This window comes from Plectropomus leopardus, chromosome 23 (assembly GCF_008729295.1).
Source record: "Plectropomus leopardus isolate mb chromosome 23, YSFRI_Pleo_2.0, whole genome shotgun sequence".
Classification (NCBI taxonomy): Eukaryota; Metazoa; Chordata; class Actinopteri; order Perciformes; family Serranidae; genus Plectropomus; species Plectropomus leopardus.
Window position 1 is genome coordinate 17503708 of NC_056485.1, and position 22280 is coordinate 17525987.

The following is a 22280-nucleotide window of genomic DNA, read 5'->3' on the forward strand; positions in this document are numbered from 1 at the left end:
TGCTCCCACGATGCCTCCAGAAGGCTCAGCAGCAGACTGATTCCAGCTGTGCTTGGATGTTCGTGTACAGATGAAAACACACACGTAGGTCTGGACCAAATTCCAATTTTACATCCGATGCTTCTTTTGGGGTTTTCTAAAGATGTTTCGCATGTCTGTCGTCATATTTTGTGACGTCATCCACCTAAAAAACGATTTTAAAATCCTAAAAAAAAAGAAATAAAGCATATCGTAAACAAACAAAGCAAAAGTACAGTGTCTGAAATGGCGTTGGTAGAAGTCAAACTTATACATCCTTACCCCATCTCATTTTTAAACATATATATATTATGTTAGTAAATTCCCAAATTTATTTACAACTAGTGTGCACTCACACTACCATCCCCAGGTTACATACCAACAAATTAAATAAGTAAATAACTGTCCCAGCTTTATTTACAATCCAAATATTTACAATACAACTATCCCCCAGTGTTACAAAATAAAATATAAACACCCCCAACTGAACCTTTCCTCATCCATATACCTGCCAAAACTATCTATATCAACAATATAAAACACAAAAACATCTAAAAAATAAAGTTACCACAAGGAAGGACTAAAAAATATGTTAATATGTACTAAAGGGAAATGAAAAAAACAAGATATTTAAAAAAAATAGTATTCAGAAGCCCTGAGAGGCGAGGTGATTTTTTGTGGCTTTACCAGCTTTAATTTTATCTCCTACATAAGAGATATTATCTCTCCCACATTCGGGATATTATCTCGCATGTAAGTGTACTTTCGGGGTGTTTTTTCCTTTGTAAGATATGTTATCTTCTAGATATTTCTGCTACAAAGGAGATAAACTTTGAGGATTAATTAGGCTGTTTTGAGAGTGACAAAGCTGTGCAGAATGAAGCGCTAAGTGCACAATAAAGAGGGCATTAAAAGTTCAGCCAAATGCAGCATAAACAAAAGGTTTTACCTTTGTTTGCGTTTAATGAACTACAAATTTCTACTGTAAAACATAATGGATCTGTGCAGTGATGACAGCAGGATTCTGTTTAATACACAGAAAAACCGCCTGCAACTTCTACGTTACCATGCACACACATGCAATTTAAGTAGCGAGCGACCAAGATAAAAAGAGACTGTTTTTTTGCAACATTTATCACCTTAAAATTCTGATTAGGCATCATTAGCATTTCAAATACCGGGTGAGTTTACATACATCATTGCAGCACATACTTATAGTAGAGGAGAGATAACATCTCCTTTGTAGGAGATAAATTTAGGGTTTGACCAACATTCCCAGCAAAAAAAACCCAAAGAAATAATTATCTTGCCTCTTAGAGCTTCTGTAAATTTACTGTAATGGTGCTGTAGCTGAAACAGATTTCTTGTTATGTGGTTATAAATGTAGTTTATGTTGCTGTTAAAGTGCTGCTACACGGCTCTGTTACTGACTCTGCAGGTGCGTGCCTCCCTTTGTGTTTTGAAAAAGCTGTTTACTTGAAAATCTAAACTCCAACAAATATGGATTGAAACAGAGTATTTAGTTTGATAAATCATGTTGTGAATTTTGGAAATAATAACATCTATCTTTTTTGAAGTTTTGACCTTTGGACAACTATCTGAAGTCTTTGAAAAATTGGATTGGATTGTACGAGTATGAAACAATCCCACGCAGCCACCGCCACAATCCAACTCTGCAAAAGTATAATTTAATTTATTAGTGTATCCTAATATTTACCAGGTTTAAAATGTTTCAACAGACATGCCAAGAAAAAAAAAGTAGCGCAGCATTCAAATGTTAATTGAAAATTTGAATCTCTGCGTTTTGAATGAAGCTTTGAACTACAGCCCTGCACACATGAGCAGCTCTCTGTCTCTCTCTGGTTTACAGATGACTAAAATGCTGGATTTACTAGAAGATTTCTTGGACCATGAAGGTTACAAGTATGAACGAATCGATGGCGGCATCACAGGAGCGCTGAGACAAGAGGCCATCGACCGCTTCAATGGTGAGATACTCGAAGATATCGCTCTTTTACGTCATGCAAGACCTTGACCAGCCGGATTTATATCGTCATCACCAGTCTGTAGCACAAACTGTTATTTGCAAAAAGATGCCAATAAAATATGCAGTGTGAATAATAGCCTGTGCTTAGGAAAATATTGGTAATATTGATGCAGTCCGAAAACATTACTGGACTTTTAAGTTTCAGTCAAAAGATCGATATGACAAGAGGCAAGGTGTATGCTCAAAATCATCAATGACAGTGATCAAACAAAAAATCAGCAACACCTACAGTAAGACCCGAAACATATATTTTCAAAAATCTAAGTATTTGCACAGAGGTGATAAAAATCACAAAAATACACACAACATAAACTACTACTGACCAAAAACGATCATCAAAGTAGAAGATAGTATATTTATTATTATCCAGTTTAAAAAAACAAAGTTTAAAAAACAAAATTACACTTGCCCTTGATCCTGCTTCATCTTTTAAGTATCAAATATTTAATTTCCTGCATTCTGGTGTTTTTTTTATTCACAACTTTGTGTCTTTTCCACATTAATTTGTGGTGTAAATGTTTTTATTTTGTCAAAATAAAAGTCCTCTCTCTGTCTCTCTGCTGGCAGCTCCTGGCGCTTGTCAGTTCTGTTTCTTGCTCTCCACCAGAGCGGGAGGTTTGGGCATCAACTTGGCCACAGCGGACACCGTCGTCATCTTCGACTCGGACTGGAACCCTCACAACGACATACAGGTACTGTCAGCTCGCAGCTGCAGACGAATGAAGCCGTTCAGTACGACAGAAACGTCATGTTTCGAATTTCCCGCTCTCTGCGCAGGCGTTCAGTCGAGCGCACCGAATCGGGCAGGCCAACAAGGTGATGATCTACCGCTTCGTGACGCGAGCCAGCGTGGAGGAGCGCATCACTCAGGTGGCCAAGAGGAAGATGATGCTGACCCACCTGGTGGTCCGACCGGGACTTGGATCCAAGGCTGGCTCCATGACCAAACAGGAACTGGACGACATCCTCAAGTTTGGGACAGAAGAGCTCTTCAAGGATGAAGTAGAACGTGAGCTTATAGAATATTTTGTCAAGAGAAATTTGGGTTTACAGTAAAAAAAAACAAAAAAAAAAAAATACCCAAAACTTTAATATTTGGGGCAGTGGAGGAGAGCAGGCAGGTTTCTTTCGCTGAATTTAATTATTTTTTCAACCCTTAGGGACTGCTTGGTGCATTTTGCCTGCTTTTCTTTTTTTTCTTCCTTTTTTTATAATTTTGGCTGGGTTCATGCATATGGCAGAAATTTTGGTAAGATTGTGTATTTTTGTTTAATCTTGGAATTTCCAGCTCAGCACCTACAGTAAGTCTAAAATACACTGTGGAAACTAAATTGTTACATTTATACTGTTAAGTGCAAAAAATGTGCCATTGAATCTCATTCAAACTGTAATTTTTGATCCCACAGCCATCAAAGCATAAAAACATGCATTGTATTATTTCTGGGTGTCCAGACTTTTGCCTTGAAATTTATATTTTTTACTATTTTCCACCAGATGGAGAGATGGAGAAAATGCATGTTATTTCCACCAGATGCACTGTCACAATCAATGTTGCTGCAAATCACTGACACATCCCAGCCTGTGATGATAATAAATTTAAGAAAATCTACTTTGAATGCAGTATATTGAAAGTAATTCTTTTTTCTTTCATCTAAATGACAGAAACATTGAATTTAAAAGGTTAAAATTCTGAATATTTATGAATATTTGATATTTATGATTCGGCCTGATGAAAAAAAAGAGCATTTTGTGTGCAGAGTGGTATGAACGTGTGTATTTCATACTGCACAAAAAATAACAATGTATAAAATTCAAATTTATCTGGAAACACTTTTTAACTCTGAACTTTAACCGGCAGGAATGAAGAATAGTTCTGGGGACAAAGTTGAGGACGAGGGTAGCGTGATCCACTACGACAACGTTGCCATCGAGAGGCTGCTGGACCGAAGCCAAGACGCCACCGACGACTCGGACGTCCAGAACATGAACGAGTACTTGAGCTCCTTTAAGGTGGCCCAGTACATGGTCCGAGAGGAGGATAAGGTGAGAGGCAGGAGGTGGATACGATAATAGATGTTTTAGCTCTGAAAGTTTAAACATGAATGAATCAAAGTTGCACTTTAAAGGTACATATGTTTTTAGTAATATGACTCAAACGCTCATTTCAGAGACATTAGATCTTTGCACAGAAGTTTGCAAATATTTTAATCTATTTGAGAAAAATGTTAACTGGCTCATGCGTCTGCAATGATCCAGATCGAGGAGATCGAGCGGGAGATCATCAAACAGGAGGAGAACGTGGATCCGGATTATTGGGAGAAACTGTTGCGGCATCACTACGAGCAGCAACAAGAGGACCTGGCGAGCAAACTGGGCAAAGGCAAGAGGAACCGCAAGCCTGTCAACTACAACGACGCTGCACAGGAAGACCAAGGTAGGGACCGGGGTTTGGACCCGGTGCTGAGTAAACTCCTGTAAGCTGTTTTATATCAAACTGTGGACTTGAAAACAAATCCTCTGTCACATGATCGTAAGAATGATTGCTGAAAGTAAGACTATGTTTGTTATTTTGTGTTCAGATTTATTTCCTTATTCAAATCTTCTGATCTTAGTCAAATTAGCAGGATTTCAGATGATTTGTCTTCTGTTTGAGTCACTGCTTGCACAGTGGACGTGAATGGGCCTGGCCTATTGACAGACCACCATGTGCTGTTTCAGAGTGGCATGCTGACATTTCAGATAACCAGTCCGAGTATTCAGTGGGCTCCGAGGAGGAGGATGAAGACTTTGACGATCGGCCAGAAGGTAAGGAGTAAAACAGAGACATCAAAAACCGAGCTGCGCCGCTCACGAACAATGTAAGCTGCCTGTTGGAACACACACACACACACACAGGTCTGTGTTGAATTACAGGTCGAAATTGATTTAGTTGTAACAGTTGTCTGGCAGAGCTGGACACGTTAGATTGCCAAAAATGCAAACCGCCATCCGCCTCCTCCCCCCCCGAACCTTCAGCAGAGGAGAGTGCTTGAAGCATTTCAGAAGTTTTCAACTCAACACTAACTGTAAATTTCAAGAAGTCTGCAGAATCCTCCCTTCCTTTACATTTGTATTCCTCTTAGGGATTTTTTGTTATTTATGAGGCAGGAGGGGGTGGTGAACAACGAGGGAGACATGTCAAATAATATTTTAAACATTGAGACGTGTTTTTATGCCTCTGTGTCGGAGCCATCATGTTTTCGGGTTGTCTATCCATCTATCCCATTCTCGTGAATGTGATATCTCAAGAATGCCTCAAGGTTATTTCTTCAAATTTGGCACAAATGTCAATTTGGACTCAATGATGAACTGATTTGATTCTGGTCATTGGTCAAGGGTAGGGTCAAGGACACCGTGACATTGTCGGTCTCATTCTTGTGAATGCCGTCTTTAAAGAAGACCTTAAAGGAATTTTTCCAAATTCAGCACGAATGTTCAAAAGTAAAACTTGACTGGTGTGCTGCCCCAGATCCTGCTGGCGGGTTGTTTTTCTTTAAAAAAAACACCATTATTACAACATTTATCATAGACAGAAATTAAAAACATAGAGACTTTGTCAGATTTTTACATTTCTGATGGTCCTTAAACACATAATGCTGACTTCCATCTTAAAAATCATCTTATTCTAAAGTGCCATTAAAATGTTATAGTGAAGTATGTGGTCAAAAATATAATGAAAACATCATAGTATAACATGTTGCCCAAAAAATATCGCCAATTGTAGCAAAATGAGTAGCGAAAATGATAGAAAAACAAGACTTTAATCAACTATGAATTTCGTTATAAACCTTACATTTTAACTTTTAAACATCGAAGGGTTTAGAGTTTTTTAAAATCGAATAACTTCCACCATGCCGAATAACTGACACTGTATTACACTGTATACTGTGTTGTCCACATATTGGGGAAATTCAGGAGTTCTTTTACCTTAAAGCAGAGGACGAGATCAGTCACCAGATAACAGGGATGGTAAATTAATGTTATTGCCATGTTATGCCATTGTTATTGATAATAAAGCGTTGCCAAGGGGTATGCTACATGTCACACTAGAGGCTGTTGTGTTAAAACGTCACACCTCTTTTGATTCCATGATGCCGGCATGCTGTCTATAATCACACATTGGAGCAGCTGTTGTTTCTGTGTAAAAATGCAAAGGACGCATAAAGAAGGGACTTAGTAGCAGCCCTGTAGCGAGATCTCTGTGTAAAAGGGGCTAAAAAGAAAACTAAGCCACACCCCCTCCTCTAACACATAAAGTACAGTCCCTTACTGTCCTTTTCCGTGTCCTCCTGTTACCTGCAGGCCGAAGGCAGTCGCGTCGCCAGCTGAGGAACGAGAAGGATAAACCTCTGCCTCCTCTTCTGGCCAGAGTGGGAGGCAACCTTGAGGTCTGTACAACTTTCTGGAACCAGTTCTGCTTTCATTTATTTTGTTATTTTATTGTGAAGTTACTGGAATCAGTCAGCTCTGTTTTAAATTCAACTTTGATATTTTTCTAACAATCTAACAATGTTAAATGGCAGCGGGGCTATTACATCTCCAACAACTCTGTACTTTCCAAGCTCATTTATCATAATGATAATGGTGGATGTGATTATAATGGCCTGCATTGTTCAAGCAAGTTTATTTTAGCGTTATTAAGGAGTCAAAACCAGCTCAAAGAAGACCTTGGAAAGATTTAGACATACATGGATGTCTTCAGGAGAATTAAGGTTTCTCATTCTGACATTTTCATTTAAAGTCGTCCAGAATAATAACAGATTTTAGCAGACGGACACTTTTTCCGCTGTCCAGATGGTGCCAGCTTCACTCAGGGAAAATGTGCTATAAAATATATAATTTCTTTAGGTGCTGGGCTTCAACACACGCCAGCGAAAGGCTTTCCTCAACGCAGTGATGCGCTGGGGGATGCCGTCTCAGGACGCCTTCTCCTCTCAGTGGCTGGTCCGAGACCTCAGGGGCAAGACTGAGAAAGAGTTCAAGTAAGGAAAAATTGCTTTCACTGAAACTGAAACTGAAACCATTTTTCCTTTAACCACGTTTCTCCTCTTCGTCTTTTCCAGAGCGTATGTGTCTCTCTTTATGCGTCACCTGTGCGAGCCGGTGGCAGACGGGGCAGAGACGTTTGCAGACGGCGTGCCGAGGGAGGGCCTGTGTCGCCAGCCAGTCCTCACACGCATCGGCGTCATGTCTCTCGTCAAGAAGAAGGTCAGACTCTATGCTTTTCGCCTTTCTCAGTTTAGACAAATGTGGTGAATAAAGCACGCTATGACACTTAAATCCTGAAAAAGACAGTTCCCCCCGATTTTTTTTGCAATATTTTATTTTATTTTTCAAAACATACAAGCAACACAGTCACAAACTGACAGTACAAAAACACCAATTTACTTTACAATTTATCCAAAAATAAATATATAAAAATATATATAAAATATATTTTAAAAATTAAAAAAAATATATAAAATATATATTTAAATATATATATATATATATATTTATAAAAAAAACACAATAAAAAATATTTGTACGTAGTGAATCACATAAAAAATGTAGCTAATAAAATTAAGTACAACAGTACAATTAAAGGAAAACAAGATGAGAGACGGGATAGTATTAACCATAATGACATGGTTTATTATAACACTAGTGTGATGAAAACAAGGAGATCATGCAGGCGGTTATTCAATCATATGGGACGGGAGATTCTCCGTGTAGTTGATTAAAGGTTCCGTAATTTATAGGAAAAAATGTATCTTGTTCCTTGTGATGAGTTATCTTCTCTACAGGAATAAAACTGTTCACTCCTGAGAGCCACAGGCCAGCAGGCAGTGGGAGATCTGACTTCCATCTCAATCACTCCAAAATTGATAACACATATTTTTCCTCTTACCTGTAGTGCTGTTTATCAGTCTAGATTGTTTCGGTGTGAGTTGCCAAGTGTTGTAGATATCGGCTGTAGAGATGTCTGCCTTTTCTCCAATATAAGAACTAGATGAGACTCAGCTTGTGCTTAGCACCAAAAAAAATTATTTAAAAAACTTAACAGCGATGTCTTTTTCCAGAAATCATGACCCGGTACTTAATAATCCACAGACCTTGTTGTGAGCAGTTTTATGCAGAAACTATTTTCTTTGTACTAAACTACACCCACCAACCAAATCACCTCACAGGTTTTGTTTTATTTTATTTTATTTTATTTATTTTTTATTTTATTTTTTTAGGGAGTGGGGGTATTTTGTTTGTTTTGCTTTGTTTTATTTTTGTATTTTATTTTATTTATTTTTCTTTTTTTTCTAAATTGACTACTCAAAATGAAATACACACTCAAGATAGTTAAATATATACTTGAATATACTTAAATTCTCCATGTGCCATTTGTCTACATGTATTGTGTTAGTGTTGCTATACTTTTAGGATCTTACGGTAATTTGAATGGTTTTGAAGTTTGAAATTGTAGTTACATGATGAAATTTATATTTGTAAACTTTGCATGTCATTTAATGTCTCTGCCCCTATTTACAAGCTCTGAGTAGCTTATCAGGGTGTCCCATTTCACACACGTCTGATTTTACATGAAATCATGTTTGCGTCTGTATTTTAATCGACTCTGTGAATAAACTGAACTGAAGCGTACATCCGCTGCGAGCTCAACTAGCAGCTCTGAGTTAGCTCACGTTTCAGCTCAGCCGGAGGGACGACATTAATGTTTACATCTCATGCTGTTTCAAGCACTAACCTCTCATCCATGAGTAAAGGCAGCAGGAAAACCTGGAGATCCAGGCACAGAGAAGTTTACCGCACCTCATTTACACATACTACCCACAATATTATGCCACAAAGCTGGTTGAAAATCGGCCGTAACGTAATAAATAACCATAAAATGTAAGTGGGGGGTTCCAGTTTAGGAGAACCAGCCTGCTTGCTAATAACATAAAAGCTGTAAAAGCTGCAATCTTGTAATTAGCTCCTCTGAGAGAACTGTTCTCCCCCAAGACACGAAATACGGCAATCAGGGATCTGGTTTTATCACCTGCCCAAAAACATCTCATAGAGTTTGGAAAGTAGATTTCCAGTAGTTATTTGTTTTAAGGCAAAGCCAGAGCATGTGTGCCAGGGTAGCAGGGGGCTGCCTACAGCAATAATCCAGGATTATAACTTTAACTATTTGAAATTTGAGCTAATTGCCTTGACTTCTTTCAAAAACATGGGAAGAAGATAATTAGCAACAAATGAGGAAATCAGCAAAAAATAGCAAGAAATTAGTAAAAAGTGCAAGAAAATTAGCTGAAAATTACTTACAAAAAAGGGAAGAAAAGAGAGTAACAAAAAACAAGGAAATGACCCAGAGAAAGTGCTTAAAATTATAATAATTCTCTAAATTAATTTTAAATATTTAATTATGATCATTATGAATTAAATTTCCACCTAGCCTGTTTTCTTTTTTCCCTCCAGACATTTTTCTCTGTTTTTTTAAAAACTGTTTTTTATTGAGCATCAAGACGATATGTTGATCACATACAACAGAACAACAGAGCTCATTCAACATTTCCAGATGCAAGTCAAATGTCTTAAGAGGAAAAAGTATTATTTCAAAAGAATAGCACAAAGGAAGACACAAGAAAGAGGAAAAAAATAGAGATAGAGAAAAAAGAAATAAGGGGGGGGAAAGCACTTACATTTTTCTATATAGTCAGGTACAGAATTACAGGTATCCATCTCTACACAAAAAACAACTGTGCAGTCGTTTTTTTCTATATTTTTTATTATTATTATTTATTTTTTTTTTTTCATTTATTTATTTATTTTTTTCTTTATTTCTCAGCCTCCTTATTCATTGTTCACAGCAGATGGTTGATTCTGCAACTGCAATCAGTTATAATTTTCCCAGCTAATAATAATAGCGTCATTAGGATTTCTAATCCTTATCCTAAAAAGGTTTTTCCCTAGCTTTTTTAAAAATAGTTTTCTAATTGACTAATTTGTGGAGCATTTCTTACATTTTTATTTCTATTTTTCCCATGTTTTCAAAAGAAATCGCACCAATTAGCTGAGAGTTTAAGAGTTCAAACACTTACGAAAGGCATCTGAAAATAGCAAGTAAAGGGAGGTTTCAAAGGGTTAACAGGGCACCTCTGTGTCAGCAGGTCCATGTGAAGTAATTCAACAAACTACACAGGTGATATAATCTTCAGGTCGTAAATAAAATGTCAAAGCCCTTTATCATGTGAAGAAATCGACCGTGACATCTGGAAAGATGTTCTGATTATTCTACCACCTCAATCCAGTTTTTCAGTCCAGCTTGTTGGAACCTGCAGACATCCTGATGTGCTTTCTGCCAGCGGGAATGTGTGATATACTGCCAGGCGAGTGGGGCATGTGGGTGGTGAGTTTAAATAAGGTGGTTTTGGGTAAAGCGAGCGTGTGCCAGGCTTTTTTATTTTGCTGAGTGTTGTGTATCCAGATCCAGGAGTTTGAGCACATCAATGGCCGGTGGAGTCTTCCAGAGCTCAAGCCCGAGGTCGTCATTGACAAATCCTCCTCCAGGGCCTCCTCCCCAGCCGTCAAGACCGCCACGCCCACCCCGGAGGCCAGCTATAACAACACACCTTGCACCTCAAAGCCAGGTAACCACATTTACCAGAGCCAGCAGGGGGCACTGTGAGTAAAGGGCAAGCTGCAGTAACGTGTGTGTGTGTGTGTGTGTGTGTGTGTGTGTGTGTGTGTGTGTGTGTGTGTGTGTGTGTGTGTGTGTGTGTGTGTGTGTGTGTGTGTGCGCGCGCGCGCGCAGCAACCCCTGCTCCTTCAGACAAGCTGGAAAAGAACGGGAAGGAGGGAGAGAAGGAGGAGGAGAAGGAGGAGGGCAGCGAGGCTCCACCTGACAAAGAGAAAGTGAAGGAGAAAGAAAAGGATGAAGGCAAAGAGATGGACAGCAACCAGACTGCCGAACCTGAAGAGGTGGGACAATTATCAATCAATAAATTAAATAAAGTAAAATAAAAATAAAGAAAAAAATGAATAATAACAATAATACAAAAAAAAAAGAATAATAAACTTTATTTTTAAAGCACTTTTCGAACGAAAGTGCTTTACAAGGTTGATGCCAGATGTAAAACGATGCAGGATTTAAGCAAAATAAATCAGGAAATTTCAAGAAAAACGAAGAAACAGCAACCCCAACAGTAACATTAATATAATCAATGAAGAAGATAAGCAAAGTTGGCAGCTAACTATCCTCGAAAACAGTCAACAGTCTGTCTTCTCCTGCCAATTCATGCATTTTTTCTTTACATTTTCATATAGATTTTTGTTTTTGCGTCTCTGCAAACTTTTGTCCATTTTATGAAATCTTACATTTATCAGTAAGAGAAGCAGATGGAGTTACATCATATGTAAGATGTGCAGGATTCTTTGAAAAAGAGCTTTAAATCTTCCTTTAAGTGACATTTCTTTGCATTTTACCACTAATTTTACAACTACTGTACATCACATTTTCCCAATGCATTGCATCCCTTCTTTTTGGTCAGTTCTTTATTTCTGGTAAAGAAGTTTATTATTATGACTTTTTAAAAAATATGTTAAATTATTTTTTTTTTAACAGTGAAAAAATATTAATATTATCATAACTTTATTTATATAGCACCTTTAAAAACAGAGTTTACAGGTGATACAACAACAAAAGGCCAAAAAGTCCCCTTGAACACAAGCGAGTTGAAACAAGAGGACAGATAATGCAAAATTCAGGATGCAAAATGTCAAAATTAAATAATTCAAACAAATAGACTAAAACAATTAAAAAAATAATAATAATAATAATATTATATTATAATAATATATACTATAATAATAATACTACTGCTTTTATTATATAATAAATAATAATAATAAAAGCAATAAAACCACAAATAAAAGAAAGTAAAATACTACCATTCTTACAAGTATAATTCTTGTGCAATGCAGATGTAGCACAATTTACAGGGTAGTGTCATTCTTTATTCCTTGAATTTTTTTGTTTTTTTTCTTACTGAAAAGGAAATATATAAAGCACCCATGTCCACATCAGCTTCCTTACTTACACTGAAACATATGAACACTTAAGCGTTGACACATGCATCTGTCCATCCAAAGCTCTGGTAGTGAACTCGTGTGGTTGCAGTTTATATTACAAATTATACATCTGGACAGACGCAGTTTCATTTGGCCTGCTGCTCACATTTTTTATATATTTAAGAACTTTTTACATTTTGGGAGAGATACAGTGTACACATCAGAGCTTTGAAAAATACATCACGGAGAGACTTGGAGAAAAAATAGTTGAGCAGCAGTTAGTGAGGTTTTCTAGAATAAAAAAAACATAACGGGGTCATTTTTCCAATACTTTTACATAATCTGGCAGTAATGGTCCGACATATTTCACCCACTTGTTCCAGAATACAGTGAACATGTGTTTCTGAAGATGAAGAGAAACGCTAATCTTTGTTTTCTTTCTTCCAGTCATACGTTGGTTTCTGCTCACTTTCATACAGCTTGAAATTTAAATTTATATTGTTATTGCGTCAACTAATCCAAGCTTTCATATGAAAGTGAAAAATCGACACCGATTTTGCACGATATCCTTTTGCCAGTATGGCCTTGAAGTTCACTCTATGTGGTATTAAATTGGTCTTTAAAAAGTCTTAAATGTAACTTTGAGAACCTTTTGGGCGCCCTGACTACATTACTCTCTGCAGAAAACCGCTCGGTTTTGTCAAATCCACCATGTAAATAGCAATATGGAAATAGGATTTGGAAATGACACTTTGACTGGTTGAATTCATGTTAAACTGAAAACACACCTCTAATTAATAAAGGGACTGAACGCAGCCCCTTCGCCTCACTCTGCACCCCGATTATGCACCATTCAACTCTAAAGTGGAGTTAGACATACCCCAAATGTACCTGTGCCATGCACATTAGCATGCACTATATATCACTTAATTAGGGCCCAATAAATTGCTAAATAATAATTAAAATCTGTTTTTTTTAGTCCTTTGAAGATTTTACATCACAACAGACTAACTCAGCGAGTGATTGCATATATATTTACTTTTCCACAGCTTCCCTCTTCGACAAAAGACACCTCACAAAGCGCGTCCCCGAGTCAAAAGGCCGAAGGCAAAGAGGACAGCGAGCTAAAAGAGGAGGAGAAGAAGGACACAACCGATGCTCCAAGTGCAGCAACAGAGGAGAAAAAAGTCCAAGAGGACAGTAAAGAAGAGACGAAACAAGAGGGCGAGGTCAAAGAGGAGAAATCAGGTAAAAACACAGAAACTCTGGTTTGATTATTTACAGATTATTTACAGATTTATTATTAACAGATATTGTCCTTGCTGATGTTTTTTTCCTGCAAAAGGCGAAAAGGGAGAAAAGACGGTGGAGGAAAAGGAAAAAGACAAAGAAAAGCAGGAAGAGACACAAACAGCAGCTGAAACGGCGGACGCAAAGGAGAAGAGCGAGGTGTCTGACGTGAAGAAAGGTACGCTTCACGCTCTGAGACAACTTACCGTAAAAACACCAGCACTTTTTTTTTCTAAATTCTGTTTTTCGCAATAACAGAGGAGGTCAAAGGTGAAAAGGATGCTGGGAAAGAAGTAAGAGCTGTGAAGGAGGATGCACCAAAGGGTAACGGGAGGCCTCCCATCGAGCGACCTCGCTTCATGTTCAACATCGCAGACGGCGGCTTCACGGGTCAGTACTCATTTTAGGATTCTACGTAGGAGACCCAGAGAACTTTAACTTTATTGTCTCTTTGAATGCTTAAACTGTGTTTACTTATACTTTTGAGTGTTTATGTGGTCAGCTAGTTTTCAACAGAAATTTGGACATAATTGACTTTTCAGTAAAGTTTTTCCTGTCACGTTATCTACCAATGAGAAACTGGTAATCATGTATATGATAATGGCCTCTTGCTGGTGTGAAAGGCGTTTTGTTTTCAGGTCTGATGCTTGTTTTGAGGAGTGCTCAGGAGGTCAAATTCAGTTCTGCAAAGACATCCGTAAGATTTAAAAACCTTTAACCGGACGCCTGAAGAAGAAGAAGGTGTTTTCAGACCAGTTTTAAGAACATAGTTCCCAAAATTCCCCTTTTTTTCCCTCCATATTTCCAAATCAAGATTTTTGCTTTTAACGTAATCTTTATTTATTTTTTTAAACTGTGTGAACAAACACAAACAGCAGCTCGTAACAAAACAAAGAAAAAAGGAGGAAAACGAACAAATGGACTTACAGTGAAGTCAATGCTTTGTTGAGCGTATGTGCAGCAACATAAATACAACATGATTTGAAAGCGTCAAGTGAATTTTAATCATAAAGCCCATTATCACTAATCACAGTTTGCCTCAGAGGACTTTAACCCCCCCCCCAAAAAATAACAGGAAAAAAGTGTCATTGATTAACTAACCAACTGCTGGCTCAGCATCACTTAATCGTACCTAACGGTGCTGTAAATGGAGGGATAAAAGGTTAAAATCCCCTGCAGGTATGTAATTCGTTAACCTATGTATCCTCCAATCATTAGATACACAAAGAGCTGTTTAAATTGTTTAAAACGTAAATGTCATGTAGCCTCGACAGGTTTTCCTGAGATCAAATCCATCAGAATCCCTGAAAGATGAGGAGCGAAAGGTGAAGAGGTGAAAATAACTTATTAACTCGTCCAAACAAGTGACTGAGCAGTCCAAACAACATAAAACACCCCGCTAAACCAAAAACAACATTCCCCTCGCTCTCCGCAGCTTCGGCACAAAAGCCAAAATGATCCTCACCTTGATCACAAACCCAGAAAAGCTCTCCGTGCGCCGTGGAAACACCTGCAGCCCGCTTTCAGCTCGCTGAGCTCTTTGGTCGCAGCCTCATTTTAAAGCTTTGTGTCGGCTTCACCCCGCAGAGCTGCACACTCTCTGGCAGAACGAGGAGCGGGCTGCCATCTCCTCGGGGAAGATGAACGAGATCTGGCACCGCCGACACGACTTCTGGCTGCTGGCGGGAATCGTGATGTATCCTTGACGGCAGTTGCCCGAGCGATGACCCCGGCGTGTTTATTTTTCTATAAGCCGGCAGAAGCCCGGCATCATAAGTCAACAAGCCAGCCAGAGCTCAGTAAACGCCAAAGTGCGTCTGCTGGAAGACGATGCAGCGGGTCAGTTGGTTCATGTTGTTGCCTCTATTATGATAATTACGGCCGAGCGGCGGTCACATTAAACTGTTTTCATTAGAGATAATCAGGAGGCCGAGTGAAATTAAAGAGGAGAAATGATTTGTTTCAGAAGCAGCATGAGAGTTTTGTGCTAAAATAACTTTCAATTTTTGTGTTTCAAAAAAGATTTAAAAAAATGAATCACTGAAAAAAAAAATCAATGTTCTGCTCCACACTTTGGGTTCAACATTTGCTTTTTTTCTAAGGGTCAGACTGATGCAACTCTCAGACAGAAAGCAGCCGACCCAAGATAAAAACTTTGATTTTCTGCCAGAACCCGATTGGGCCCAATCCAACACGCTGGGTTCACATTCCTGCGGGCGTGAATGGGGTCGGGTTTGCTCGAATTTCTCTCTCTCTATATATATATATATTTTTTTTCTTTCATTTTTTTCATTTATTTATTTTTTTAATAGTCTGTGTAATGTTATGAATAATGAATGAACTGTTGCCATCAACCCATCCCAATTCCCACTCTCATGGAGCGCTCCAGGGATGATGTTTTTCTCTGTCGCCCTGGTTCCCTTGTCTTTTTTCCATTGGATTTTGGATTATCATAATAATAATATAACAATAATTATGTTTATTATTTTTAGAATTTACCAAAACCAAAGTTGCAAAGTGCTTTCAAAAAGCAAAAATGCAACACAGAAAAAAAATAAGCTCTGTGCCATGATACTTATGATCTGTGTTATGATGCTTACACATCATAAGATAATCTTCACAAATAAAATGTTATGATTTTCAAATTAAATTGCCAGAAGTTAAAGGTTAACGTTAAACTAACCACAAAACAGTCGTGTGACTGACTACCGTCGCCACGACAACGAGACTGTATTTATATATATATTTTTATGTATATGATAATGACCCACACAGTGCTGCTTCACATTGTCTGTTACCCAAAGTGTTACATGACCCTTGACCCCTGCGTCAGTCACGGCTACGCCCGGTGGCAGGACATCCAGAATGACCCCCAGTTCGCCATCGTCAACGAGCCTTTCAAATCGCAGGCGAATAAAGGCAACTTCCTGGAGATGAAGAACAAGTTCCTCGCTCGACGCTTCAAGGTAAAAGCTCTTAAACATTAAAAACAAGAAATTAAAATACTAAATTGGCAAAAGATCACGACTTTGACCGTCAGTTCAAAGCCAGGATGTGACACATTTTGGTGCCAACCAAGAAGCCTATTTTAGTCACATTTCGCAGCGTCTCGGATCACCTGACTCGTTTGATGGTCGGATGACAGATGCCCCTAGACCCACATATCGGCTGGATGGTATTGCTGACCGCTGCATTTCTGGAACAGCTCTCATCCTGTTTTTGAGCAGCTCACATGTTTCAGATCCGGCCTTCAACATCCTCATTTACTGTATCTCTGTCTCTTTACATTTCTCCTTATCTCACTTGCTAAATTCGTAAAGTTTTGAGTTTTTTATATTTGTAAGTCTACCCATGACAACATAAAATAATAGTACGTAATAATAAAAAATCCCCTTAGTACATTTTTTTCTTGAAATTAGTGTTGTAACACGTTAACCTTCATGTGCATGGGTTTTTATTTTTGTTTTTTAATCGTTTTTATCTTAACATCTATCTTTCATGTGCATTTTTGCCTCAGATCGCTTGTTTAATTCCACCTTAACTTTTGTCTGGCCTTAGCTCAGCATTATTGTTCAGCTTTTACAGTTATGTTGTTATATTTAGCTTTGCCTTGCTTGTCAAAGCACTTTGTAACTCTCTTTTTAACGGTGATATATATTCAAAGTTATTATTATAAAGTTATTGTTATACTTACAATTCTTGATTTGTCAAAAAATCTGTCGTAAATTTGGTTTAAAATAATATTAAAAGGGTATTAAAAAGCATTGATTTTTTGTGTCTGAAACTTGTAGACACCTTGTTTATGTTTGGAAAAGACTTTCCAAACTTTTGCAATGAAATTCCTGTAAAACAAAAAAGACAAATGATAACTGTGGCTCATTTCTACTTAAAAAAAGTGAATAGTTTTGACATCCCCTTTCTGCCGCAGCTGTTGGAGCAGGCGCTGGTGATAGAGGAGCAGTTGCGGCGGGCGGCCTACCTGAACATGACCCAGGACCCGAGCCACCCGGCGATGGCGCTCAATGCTCGCTTCTCAGAGGTGGAGTGCCTCGCCGAGTCCCACCAGCACCTCAGCAAGGAGTCGCTGGCGGGCAACAAGCCAGCCAACGCTGTCCTGCACAAAGGTCAGAGAAGATACCAGTAATTTGAGTCAAAAAAATCACTTTTTATCTCAGTTAATAAAACAACAAACAAAAGCCGAGACAGGCATATTTAGACAAACTAACAGAGATTGTCAGATAATTTCAGGCGCACAATAAAAGAGAGATACACATCAACACATGTTATGCAATCTATCTTCCTTCCTGCAGAGGCCATATCGCTGCCGCCTGAAGCTGACTTTAATAAAGCCGAGCAGATAAGCTTACACGCTGTTAAGTGATAGCTCCCAAACATTTCCTCACTGGCAAGTCTGTCCATGTTTATATTGTCCCGTTGAGAGGATAACGCGCTCAGTACACTACTGTTCTGTCTTGTGTTTCTGCACGAAACGCCGCTGGACTTAATGAACACGCATAAACATATTTATCGTGTTGCAAAACGATACTGCCGGGGCTCTAATCAGTGATGAACTCCATGCAGGACGTGATGACAGAGTGACGAGATAATAAAGGATGGGAACAGAAATCGCTTGTAAAAATAGAGGCAGAAATATGCTTTTTTTGGAAATAAAAGGCTCCCAAACTTTGTTAAAGGTCCTGTGTGAAGGATTTCAGGGGATATATTACCAGAAATGGAATATGATATAACAAGTATGTTTTCTTTAGTCTGTAATCACCTGAAAATAAGAATCATCAAATTTTTGTTAGCTAAGAATGAGACGTTTATTTCTTCATAGAGAGCAGGTTCACGTCTGAGGTCGCTGTGTTGCACCATCATGTTTTAACAGCAGCCCAGAGAAGACAAACCAAACACTGGCTCTACATGGGCTGTTTGCATTTTCACATTTTTTTGCATCGTCTACTGTAATCAGAAGCCCCCTCTGCGAAGAATGGCGTCAGAATAACAGAAATTTTAATTTATTTATTTAAAAACATTTTTCTTTTCTATTTTTTGCTAATTTTCAGGTAATTTTCTTATAACTTTTTACCTAATTTCCTACTAATTCTGGGTAATTTGTTGATAATTTCCCGTTGCCTTTTTCGTGTGTTTACAAAGAATTTAAGCCAATTTTCTCAGGTTTCAAAGGGTTAAAGTATCTTAATAAAGCAGTAAATGATTAATAAAATGTGCACCAAAAAACAGGAAGTTTGAGCTAAAATGTGAAATTATGAAAAACAAAGAGGAGAGTGAGAGAAAATTATTAGAAAATATTTTTTTAAAGCTGAAAATATCCAGGAAACTAACCAACTATAAATATATATTTAAGATAAATTACATTAACATTTATCTTTTTTCTCAGATAGTTACCTTGTTTTTATCTCTTTTTTGAAACCATTTTTCTTTTCTACTTTTTTTGATTTTCAGGTAATTTTCGTGTAACTTTTTACCTCATTTCCTGTTAATTTGGGGTGATTTGTTGGTAATTGGCTCATTGCCTTCCTCACATGTTTTACAAAGAAAACAATCCAATTTTCTCAGGTTATAAAGCGATAAATTATTTTAATTAAGTTGCAAATTATTAGTAAAAGGTGCAAAAGAGGCAGAAAGTTTAAAAAAAAATAAAATAAAAATGAGAGAGAGAAAATTATAAGAAACTTTTTTAAACTGATAATGTCCAGGAAAATAATCAGCTGTAAATATATATTTAAAATAAATTACATTTAAATTTACTACTTTTTTTAAAAAGGTAATTCCCTTTTTTTTCCCCATTTTTGCTCTTTTTCAGGTAATTTTCTTGTAACGTTGTTGTTGTTGGCTTATTACCTTCCTCCTGTGTTTTACAAAGAAATTAAGCCAATTTGCTCAGGTTTAAGGGGTTAAAGTATCTTGATTAAGTAGCAGATGGTGCAAAAGAAGCAAATAGATAAATTTAAAATGTGAAATTATGCATCAGAAGTGCGGTCTTAGGTCTGTCCTCTGCGTGGTTGTTGATGTTTGTTGTTGTCGTTGCAGTGTTGAACCAGCTGGAGGAGCTGCTGAGTGACATGAAGGCTGACGTGACCCGGTTACCGGCCACGCTGGCCAGAGTCCCGCCCATCGCCGCCCGCCTGCAGATGTCCGAGAGGAGCATCCTCAGCCGACTGGCCAGCAAGGGCACTGAGACGCACACACCCCCGGTCAGCATTTAAAACACACACACACACACATTATTCACACACACTCAGATTCACAAGTCGAAACCTGCTCGAGCTGCCTGCATTCAGTGGAAAAATAATACATGGATGACGGCCAATGACAGACACAGAGCCCATTATCTTGTCACCCACCTGTGGATTTTCACTCCACAACTGTTCAGTCAGCAGATTTCTTTCTGTCAGCTTACGTAACTTCAAAGCAGTTTATCTTATCTGATTGTTATAGCCTTTATTTTTATAAATCACATCCTGAATGCACCAAAAAAAAAGCTTATTCTTCTTCCTGTGTGCAGCCCATTCCTCCAGGACCCTACGCAATCCCTCACAACTACGGAGCGCCCTTCACCCCCGCCCCCCCGAGCGCCCTACTCATGGGAGGAGCCAACTACAGTCAGATGCCGCCCGGATCCTTCATATCAGGTCGGTGTTTGAAGCTCCGTTATTACTTTCACTGATGGCTTAATTTAGGAGTTGGATTTATCTCTGTAAAGACGTGGAGAGGAGTGCTGCAGAGGAGTTAAAGGGGTGGTTTGGATTTTTTCAAGACGCGTTGCATGATTTTCTCATCCATAGTTCGTTTATTACCTAGAAAACGTTTCGGTCAGTTTGGAGAAGCAGAAAGGAGCATCAGCATGGACAATCTGTGTTCAAAGCCAGACTTTGTTAACAGAAAAACAATAATTTTACCTCTCTGAACACAGGAGCTGCTGATCGACCGCTGCCTCGATCAGTTAGACTGTTTGTACTTTTTTGCAAAATTGGTGTTTTAAACGGTTAGTTCAGATTAACCGAAGTCACGTCACATAAGACAATGATATCCCATAACCCTGCACAGACTTAAGCCCGGTGTACACTGTGAGATTTTGGGCTCTCCCAGATGAGAGAAACGTGGTGATATCTTTGGTCGTGGCTCTGAAACGGTGATGCTACAACGCACAGTGAGTAAGGTTTAAGGACAGCTGAAATTTGGGATGACCATCTCACTGTGTGTCTGCTGCTATGACCTACGTCAGCTTAACAACCAATAGAAATGCAGCATGAAATGACGCTCTGATCAGCGTGACGTTTCACATTCTCCTCCTCCTCTTTTCAGACTTTTTTGACGCTCATATAAATGTCGCTAAAGCGAGGGCTCGATTTGTTTGTTTATATATTTCTCTCACCGCTATAGCAGCGTAGATGGATGACGCACGCTAACGACATTTTATTCTTGTGTGTTGACGTAGGGCGTACAGTCTTCAGACATTAAATTTGATGTCGTACCCAAGTTTTTTAAGATCAGTGTTGCAGAGTGTAGCTGCACTAAACTTATAAGATTAAAAATTCTCACAGAAGCTTTAGGATAAGCTCCTAAAACCGTAACTATCGCTTTAAGATCTCAAAGTTTGCAAAAATATGAAATGTGACGTAATTAAAGCTCAATTTCTTTCAGATTGTGACCAAGAAATCTGGAGTTTTCCATTTTATACAAAGGTGAAGCCTTTTGTGTTTTAATATTTCGGTCAACGTGCGGCAAAAATGTTTTTATGTTACTCTGAAACTGCTTAGGGGTTCAGTAAAGAGTCATTTCAGTCTTCACCTGCCTGTGCAGGTGCTCTGTGTGTGAATCTGTGGGTGTGAGAGCGAGAGAGAGGTGGATGTGTTCCAGGCAGTAATAACCAAACATCAGAAGGTATTATGGCACCCATAATTATAGTATTCAAGGTAATTTACACAAGAATACCGGTTTGTTTGATGTGTTTGACACTTGGCAAGCTGGCAGTTTAAGCCAGATTTATGCTCCCTTGCGGAGGCGAAGGATTCGTGTGTGCAGCCTTTTTTCTACCTGGTGATAAAAAGGAATTATGGGAAGATTTGGGCAGGAAGTGGCTTCGTTAGCTCAAGCAGAAAATACACATTTGTCAAAGCAAACATGTTTAAAGAGGCACTCGTGAAGTTGTGTTTACTCATTATGACGAGTGCTGCTCAGCCTGTGAAAACTGCTGTGTAATGTCTTCTGTGGCTATGATGATGTCATTGTGATGTCATAGGATTAGCTCTGCCCGGGCTTGGAGACGACTAGTTTACACCAGAAAGCCTGCGCCATAAACTGAGGTCACAGAGTTTAAACGATGCAGGCGAGGAGGTTCCAACAAAAGACTGCACTATTCGAAATGTATGATCCGGTGTTTCTGCTGCTTAAAGGGATCGTGTGACAGTAGATGTCAGTCAGCTCGCCCCAATTTTGGAGGAGGAGGGCGAAGCAATGTCCTGCTGTGGACAGGAGCTGCAGCAAAATGTGTTTTAGCCACCTAAAAAAAATCAATATCAGTTTAACCCTTTTAAATTGGATTGGCGTCAGTTTTCTTGTGCTGCATTCAGACGCCTTTCACAAGGTACCTGACCCTTTGAAACCTGAACAAATTGGTTTGATTTCTTCTTTTAAAAAATGGGAAAAAAGGCAACTTGGCAAGAAGTGTACTACAAATTACAAAGAATCAGTAAAAGTTGATTATTAGATAATCATCCAAAAAAGTTTTGAAAAATGTTTCCAATAAATATTTATTATTAATGATATTATTTTATATTTAGGATTATGCTGTTTTGTTTTTTTTCTTTGTTTTTAA

The 22280-nt window shown here is 38.4% G+C and overlaps 1 protein-coding gene across 4 annotated transcripts in view; it reads left to right on the forward strand.

The window, feature by feature from the left end:
• Positions 1–22280, forward strand: part of chd3 (chromodomain helicase DNA binding protein 3) — a 58051-nt gene that overhangs the window by 19395 nt on the left and 16376 nt on the right. For 2 of the 4 annotated variants that reach the window (XM_042512187.1, XM_042512188.1), the window contains exons 21-39: positions 1889–2006; positions 2633–2757; positions 2843–3074; positions 3924–4108; positions 4322–4499; positions 4784–4870; positions 6407–6492; positions 6953–7086; positions 7168–7312; positions 10566–10728; positions 10893–11059; positions 13198–13396; positions 13494–13616; positions 13697–13828; positions 15026–15134; positions 16272–16404; positions 17367–17562; positions 19493–19656; positions 19968–20094. In XM_042512187.1, the coding sequence (XP_042368121.1) occupies positions 1889–2006; positions 2633–2757; positions 2843–3074; positions 3924–4108; positions 4322–4499; positions 4784–4870; positions 6407–6492; positions 6953–7086; positions 7168–7312; positions 10566–10728; positions 10893–11059; positions 13198–13396; positions 13494–13616; positions 13697–13828; positions 15026–15134; positions 16272–16404; positions 17367–17562; positions 19493–19656; positions 19968–20094 (2803 nt within the window). The remainder of the gene's footprint in view (positions 1–1888; positions 2007–2632; positions 2758–2842; positions 3075–3923; positions 4109–4321; positions 4500–4783; positions 4871–6406; positions 6493–6952; positions 7087–7167; positions 7313–10565; positions 10729–10892; positions 11060–13197; positions 13397–13493; positions 13617–13696; positions 13829–15025; positions 15135–16271; positions 16405–17366; positions 17563–19492; positions 19657–19967; positions 20095–22280) is intronic. The other 2 variants (XM_042512189.1, XM_042512190.1) reach the window with 1 other exon arrangement.